General features: G+C 44.2%; 1 protein-coding gene across 1 annotated transcript in view; it reads right to left on the bottom strand.

Annotated features, from left to right (window-relative positions):
- The window catches only part of Tecta (tectorin alpha), a 66680-nt gene extending 63494 nt beyond the window's left edge, over nt 1–3186 (bottom strand). The window contains exon 1 of the mRNA XM_031345124.1: nt 2991–3186. Coding sequence (XP_031200984.1) covers nt 2991–3054 — 64 coding nt within the window. The 5' untranslated portion in view covers nt 3055–3186. The remainder of the gene's footprint in view (nt 1–2990) is intronic.
- Nucleotides 3187–8295: the final 5109 nt, after the last annotated feature.

The following is an 8295-nucleotide window of genomic DNA, read 5'->3' on the forward strand; positions in this document are numbered from 1 at the left end:
CAGCCTCACCAGTCTGAGTCTATGCTATACCTAGCTGATGATCTTGTGTCTTTGGGAAAGGAAAGAACAGAAGGGACATGGTCTCTGATTAAGGCAAAGACCCATGTGATTTATTCTGCTGTGCATCAGAGAGACCAGTGGTGATAGTGAGTGGGGATGTCATACCACCACGGGTAGCTGGAGCTCCCGGGGTCTGGAGGTGGCCTTTAGATCTGGCATGCATGGATGAGAAGAGCTTGCCTCTTGAGTAGATGACCAGATGAAGAGAATGTGGATGTAACCACAGAGAACCCTCCTACTCTAAGAATTCTATGATTTACTGAGACAGACATGGCAATTTTTCTTAAGGCTCCTTTCCTTCCTACCACATAGCAGAAGTCATCAGAGCCCAGGAGGAGTAACTGAACCAATACAACAGGAGGAGAGGGTTGGTAGGAACTGCCTGTGAGTGACCTTGATTAAGACCAGCCCAAGGACCTCTGTCCAGCTTTATTCACAAAAAGCAAACATGGGATCCTTGAGGCAGCAGAGGGGGGTGCCAGTGTGCATGCATGTGTGGGTGCATGCATATGCATGTGTTAGTGAATGTGCATGCGTCTGTACATGCGTGGTGGGGTTTGGAGTGCTGGAGTACTCTGTAGGGCAGAAGCAGACAGTGTTCTTCCTGGTCCTCCTCGTCAAAAGTGAGTCATTACACAGACCCCACCTGGGATAGCAGCATTTCCTCCCTGGATACTTGGAGCGCAAACTCTGGAGTTTCCCATGAAAATTCTTGCAAGGTGTGGCTCAGACTGGTGGGAAAAATAAGGCAATATCCCCAGGGCCTGCACTACCAAGGACCCAGTACAAGTGTACCTCTGAAATAATCTACATGTCATATCTGATAGCACTTCTCTGTTCTTTCTTCTTTTGAATGAAAGTTGGACAACAGAATAGTTTTCTTCCTTTGAACGTTTACCTGTTGTTTCTGGGTGTGGGGGTGGGAGTAGCTGATCCATGTTAGGCTATGGCCACAGCCCTCAAGCCCATCGTGAGACTGATGCTCAGCCTCATACCGGCTCTCTCTGGGAAAGCCCCCATTTTGTACTGATGCAGCTGAAAGGGGGGAGAGAAACTGGTCCCAGCTAGTTCTTCCCCTGGGGGAGCCCTTTTAGTGAGCAGACAACAGCCCCTAAAAATAGCTTGCAGAGTCAACAGATAGCTGCTGGGAGAGTTGGGCAAAGCTCTCTAGTTCTGGAGTGGGGAGTTGGTGCAGGTCTGCCCAGACAAAGGTTTAATCTCGGGGAGAACATCAGGAAAGCAGGGGGAACTAGTCTAGCCATTATATTCACACATTGTTCCCACATCTCAGAAGTTTCTAGGAAGCTGATCAAATCTTAACCTGTAGGAGATGCCGTGGCTGATTGAATCTTCAGAGCCAGTGATCTGTGTTTTATGTCAAAATAAGTATTTAGAAAGGCTCTTGGAATATTCTTATTTACAATATGGTAACAAAGTACAAATTTCTAGACGATGAAAACTTCCAAAAATTTCTTTGCCATCTTACTATGGCATTAAACATAGATGGGCACTTATTAGATTTGAAGGTGATTGACTGTCTTGAATTACTTATGCATATAGCCATCAAACTACAGGTTTGTCTTTCCTGGGGAGCTTTTTTGCGGTCCTGCCTAGTATGGAAAAGGGCTCCAGTTCATACAGTACAGTAATCATTTCCATGCAAAAGTTAATTGGTATTTTGTACAGCATTGGGCAATTTGTCTGGAGAAGAGAATCAAACCCCCTTTTTAAGGACACAGAAAACACTGACCACAGAGATCCAACTTCTCTCTGGTTCCAAGATTCTTCACTTAGTTTGTTATTTTTGAACAGAAACAACAGTTAAAAGTTTTCTGTCTTAAAAACATTACAGATAAGTACATCTAATACTGTACAACCTCAAAAAAGATTTGTTGAATAAAATATGGCACTCGACTAAAGGGAGCAGGCGAAAACAACAACCGATTCCCATCTCAGAACCAACTACTATTGAAAATAGAACTATTAGCAGCTGAGCCAATTGATAGTGTCACAGTTAGCAACAGAAACACTATCCCTACTCATGCTCGCTCTAAACTGGGAATTACACCATAAATATAGTTAGGTTTCCAGGACTTTTCTCTTTCATCAAAGAAAATTACACATCCTTGGTGTAGACGTGAGAGATGGAAAGGGTTAATTGTAGGGCAATCACTCTACTGTTATTTTGGGTTGCGTTGGACAACTATTAACACACCCAATTCTAGGACAATGGGCAGGATCTTAAAGGGAAGGTTCATCTAAGACCTGGGACTATGTAGCAGCTTCAACTTAACAGACAAAACAAAGGTGTTTTGGAATATTAGTCCTAAAAGGCTTGTGTTGATGGCCCTATCTTTCTAATCTAAAATCTCATGTACAATGGTAGGGTGGCCTATGCACAGTCCTTCACTAACTTAAGAGAGATACAAAGAGAAAGAAGGGCTCATGAGGCCTGAGGGAGTCAATAGCTTGTTTATTCGTAGCTTTCCACTGTTGACCTATGCCCTAGGTCTCTGAGACAAGACATCAACATCAAGGCTACTACTACAACTTCCTAACCGTGAGTCAAAAATACAATCACTCTTTAAAGTCTCACCCATAAGCTAAATGGCTAAATGGGTATCAGTGATGAGGGAGGAGCTGGACACCCTCATCTCCTGCAAGTACTTGAGCTAGAATTAGTCAGTGTTGGTTTAAAGACCTTTGCTGGCATATACAAATTGTGTTCAAAGTTAAATAAGAAAAAGTGAGCATCACTCAAAGTTAATGCATTTTACCCTTGACAACAGAATTTAATTTACTTTTTTTTCCTTGTTGTATCTGCAGACACATGTACACCTGCCCTTGCAATTACGATGCCAACAAAAGTGTCTCTTTATAAATTCAAGAGCATGCTGATCAAGAGCTGTATGAGATGCTGTCGTACTCACCTTGGTGCCGAACAAGAGCGAAGATGAAAGAGACCCAAATTCTAAGTAATGATGAATAATTCATCCTGGAATTTTAAAAAGAAAAAGGAAAAAAAGATCCCCTGCTTGCCAGAGTAAATAGAACACCAGGTGTGTTTGGTGGCAAATCCCGAGACACACCACAACCATCACAGAACAAATTCACATCCCAACACCAATCGTTCAGAGTTGGCTGTAGTTCCCAGGAGGCTCCCGGGTTGAGTTCAACAGTTGGGGGACAAAGTAGACCCCCAGAAGGTGGCTGCCTAGAAGCGTAGGTTATCAGGAAGTTAGATGGGAGAAACACAAACTGCAGGGAGCAAGAGGAAGGTGTCTACTTTGCATCTGATAAAAAAAAAATAGCTCCCAACTCCAAAAATGCAGGTCTCAGACCATGCCTCTGGGACTCTAACTTCTGCAAAGACCCAACTCTCCTAATGTTTCTAGTCTCCATCAGGATCCAGGAAATACTACTTAAATTATCACGTGTTTCTCCAGGTAGGAGGATTCAGAGTATGTCATCCCTTCTCAATAACCTGGAGCCCATCCATCATTCGACTGACCAGACTCACAGGTAGCCTGTCCACTGACATTCCACAGTGAAATGAATGATCAATGGCTACTTTGGTGATTTAAAAAAAAAAAAAAAAAAAGCAGCACACCAGAATGGCTCCCTGGAAATACAACAGAAATAGAGCCCCGCACTTAAGCAACTCTCGTTAGTTCCGGGAAGTTAATTAAAAGAAGGAACAGCACAAAACCAAACTCATTTGCATGTTAATTTACAATCAGCTGAGCGGGTGGCTTTACCCCCTGTTAGGATCGTGGATGGTCTGCACTGCTCCAGAAAGCTAAGACGCAAGCACATGTGCAAGATCCAAGTTCACCATGCACTGGCCCGAGGACCAGAGTGCGGAGCAGGAAACCTGCTCCTCACAGCATTCTTAAAGATAAACGTCTTCTCTTATCATTTGAGGTGATCAGAAACGTTCAGCCCAACCTTTAAGCAAAAGCAATGACTCCATACTGTGAGAGTCTTATGGCATATCTTCAGTTGGCAGGCATGCACATTGAAGTCTCAAGCACATAGTAAACACTAGCCGGCTTTACTGCAGAGGACAGAGGGCTTCAGCAGGCATCATGCACAGCTCTAGAAGAGGCGGGTGCCGTGCAAGCTTCAGGCCTTTCGGGGAGCAGGGCAGAGAGCGGCAGGGCGGAGGATTCACTTAGACATTTGTACTTATGAAAAATGCCACTAACCTGTTCTGTCGAGACTGGAGGAATTGAGTGAAAAGTATTAAGTCAAATCTTGGTGAGCCCAGAAAATTAGGTCTAAGAATTCACACGTCAGTTCTCCTCACGTGGCTGCCAATTATTTCTGATCCCTGAAATCACGTCCGAATCCCATACTCTTAAAACCAAAAATTCAGTTAGTCCTGCTGTAGAGTCGGGGGAGTGTTGAGTTGCAATCAAGTTGCTTTCTATTGATTAAGGGAAAGTAAATCTGCAGATCAGTTTCAGGACTGCGTGGAGAGGCTCTTCTCCTGAAAAACTAGACCTCCCCCTCTTTTAAAAAGAAAAAAAAAAAGTGGATTCAGATGGAAATGTCAGGTACTTGGAGCTGAAACCTTGGTTCTCTCTGATCAGAATCACTTTGCTCTGAGAAACACAAAAGAAACCCTCCCTTTCTGTCTTTGTACCCAAAAGAAGGCAACTGTCTAGCATTACAGAATTAGCATCCAGCAGCCTGGGAGCAAGCCCAGCAAAGGGGCTCCCCGCCACATTTAAACGACATCAGCTTTCTTACCAAAGTTTCTTTCTTTCTTTCTCTTTTTCTCTTTCTCTCTCTCTCCCTCTCTCTTTCTTTCTTCCTCTCTTTTTCTTCTTTCTCTTTGCTTCTCTTTTCTTTCTTCTATCCATCCTTCTCCTGTTTCCTCCTTTCTGTATGCGTTCACATACAGGCTCTACCCTGTTTGTCCCCTACAGACATGTATAAAGAATTTAAAGAAACTTGCCCAAATGTGTCAAGGTTTCCTTCCTCCTTCTCTCTTTGATTCATACACAGGTAGGCAGTGTCATTTCCCAGGCAGAACTAAGTGGGGGAGGGAAAACTATGCCTGTGACAGACACCTCCACTTGTGCCCCTGAGGGTCTTCATCGGGAGGGGGCACAGGCCTCTCTTGCTGGAAGTGTCCAGGAAGAACTTTGTTCAAACAAAGGAAAACTGTGTTCAGCTTGATGCTTGCCAGATTCCAGTAAGCTAAATCCAATCCTAAGTAATTAGCCCTGGACAAATGCACATACAAGCAACACTGAATGGACTCAGCAGGTTGTACACACACACACACACACACACACACACACACACACACACACACACACTCACATACGTATGCGTGTCTATGTAAAAATAATAATTAAAGAAGAGATCATGAATTTGGGAGGGGAAGTTTGAGGGAAGGAGGGAGGGAAAGAGTGATAGAGACACATTCCTCATGTGCAAAAATCTCTAAGAAAAATGTAAACATGTGGAAGACTGCAAAAGTATCACTAAAATTAAAATACTCAAAGTGGAGTTCATTAACAAAACCAAGAAGAAATAATTTGCATGCAGCATGAAAGATCCTTTTGTAAATCAAATCAATGGGAATTTTAAATATGTTCAAATCTTTCTCTGGCCAGACACTGATGTGTTGCCTGGACCAGAAATAAAAACTCAATCGAAACAACCCAGCTTTGCATATGTTGTGCTAAACAACAAGAGCGTTAGGGGAACCTGGTCTTTGCCATAAGTTTCCCCATCTACAGCCAAAGCCCTGTGATAACTGCATACGCATTACACAATGTGTTTATTCTTTCACTGGTAACGTGAATTCTCCCCATAGGCCCACTTACAGATGTCGAATGAATCCTTTCTTCCAAAAGGCACATATTTCTGTAACAGAAGACATAGGGTTTTGGTGTCTGTGCAAAACAGAATTAAATCCAAGTCCAAGACTCACCTAGAGCAGCCCTTGCCTGGTCCGATTAAACCTTTAGTGCAGTCTCATCAGACCTAACCGTCCAGAGGCAAAACAGGGTCTTAAAACCCCAGCTGGTGGCCCGTGCTAACTGCTTTAGTTTCCTTTTCCAGGGCACTCAAGGATGTTTCTACCCCAGCCTCTTTTGGACCCATATTGAATTCTTTGTCCTCCTTGAGGTGGGACTGCTACTGGCATGGAGACCATCTGAGCAGAACCAGATTCACAAGATGGCAGCATAAATGAATAAGAAGGACTTTGGCGGCCCGTGAGCACCAGGTGCTTGGGAAGAGGCTGGGCTGGCTGATTGCTGGCTGGGCTGGAAGCTGGGCGGCGGGGGCGTGCTCTGGTTGCACACTCAGTGGTCACAGATGGGTGGATAACAAAAGCTTCTTTTCATGGCAAGACTCATTTGGTTGAGAGTGTGAGGTACGTAAAGGTTCCTGCCAGGATTTACATGGGGGATTGATGAAGTTGAAGTGGGCTGGTGCCAGTTCCCCAAGATACTCATGCTTTACAGACATGGATGGCATAGATTGATGCTGCTTTTTAGTCGACAGAAAAGTCACTAGGGAAAGAAACAAGCAAAAATGAACTTCCCCCAAAGCAAGTAGAACAGTTGTTATGCATCGAATATTTCTGGTTTGTGTCCTAGGTTTCCTGCACCCTTTTTGTGAAAGAAATGGTCAGTTGGCATGACTGTGACATGGTCTAAGATGTCCTGTTGGAAAGGTTTTGTTCTAGGGACTTCGGTTTAATGACAAGATTCTGCAGGAGCTCACATTAAGCAGCTCTACTACATAACATTGGGGTCTACATAGGGAAAAAATTTATATATATTAAATCTATATCATTTACAGATGTATACACATATGCATATTGTATGATTCATTATAACACACATTTATATGTATCCTGTGTGGGCACATAAAATATAAATATCTTTATATACACAGCCATGTGCCACATGACACTATTTCTGTCCACAGCAAACCACATGGACAACAGTGGCTGCAAAAGATTACAGCACCAAGTTAGGCTGCAGTGGTTGTAACTTGTATATGACATCTGCATAATGAAAGCATGTCCAGCAATATGTTTCTCAGAAAGCAGTGTCATTACTTAGTTGGGAGATACATGTGTAATGGAGAGATGCCCCCAAAGATGCTCACTCCCCTTGATTTCTCAAAACTTCTGCCATCAGATCCATCCCACTCTACTTCACTAGCTGCTAAAATTTCTTTCCTGTGTACAAACTTAATAGAAAGGAATTTTCCCCACAAGACAGCAAATTGCCTGGCTTAAAAGCTGCTCCCACTTCATCTCCCAATTGCAAGGCTGAGACTCAGGCTCGAGTTGTAGTCTAACTTGGCCGGAGTTGTGAAAGTCTGAGCTCCCAAAGGAGCTAGCACATTGGCTTGGGATAACAGGGGAGAACCAAAGGGACACATTCCGAGGGTGCTCAGCCGAGGAGGCTGAGGTCTGGCACAGAACCAGGGAGATTCATTGACTTTAGAGATGATGGTTTTAACACTGGGTCAAGGGACCCCAGGGAAAGCTCAAACTCAGACCTCAGCCATTTACTAGAAGTCTGCAGAAAGGTGGTGGGCCAGATCCAGTAAGACTGAAGAGCCAAAATTACTGTGGCAAATGGCAAGAAAAGGCACCCAAAAAGCTCAGTGAAGTGAGCATGCTCCAAATGTCAGTGAGACTTACCTCTCACGCAGGAAACCACCCGGCACTGGGAGGCTAAGTGTGCTTCTCCTCTACAGGCCAGATCGAACCAGGCATGATCAGAGGAGTGTCTGAACAGCCAAAGCCAGGTGATGGCACCCTCCTACCTAGAGCTTGGAGGGAAGCAGCGGTTAGAATTTTCATAACAGAGAAGAGATCAGAGTGAGCATCAAGGGGGATTTGATTCATAAAGAACACTGGGAACGGTTAACAAAGCATGGGCAGAGAGAGGCCAGATAGCCACCAATGGTATATGCACTTGTGTGCATTCTGCATAGCAGAAGAATTAAACCAAGGCTGAGAGCAGTTTCCCTAGTCAGTTGTGATGTCTAGCTGAGCTCGGTGGCTCAGGCCTGTCATTTCAATTACTGGAGGGACTTCAACAGGAGAATCTCAAGTTCAAGGCCTTTCTGGGCTTCTAAGTGAGCTCAAAGCCAGCCTGGGCAACCTAATAAGATAGCGTCTCAAAATCAAAAGAGAAAGTAGAGCTGCGGACGCAGCCCAGTGGTAGGGTGCTTGCATAGCATGCTTGA

The sequence above is a fragment of the Mastomys coucha genome, unplaced genomic scaffold, assembly GCF_008632895.1.
Source record: "Mastomys coucha isolate ucsf_1 unplaced genomic scaffold, UCSF_Mcou_1 pScaffold23, whole genome shotgun sequence".
NCBI lineage: Eukaryota > Metazoa > Chordata > Mammalia > Rodentia > Muridae > Mastomys > Mastomys coucha.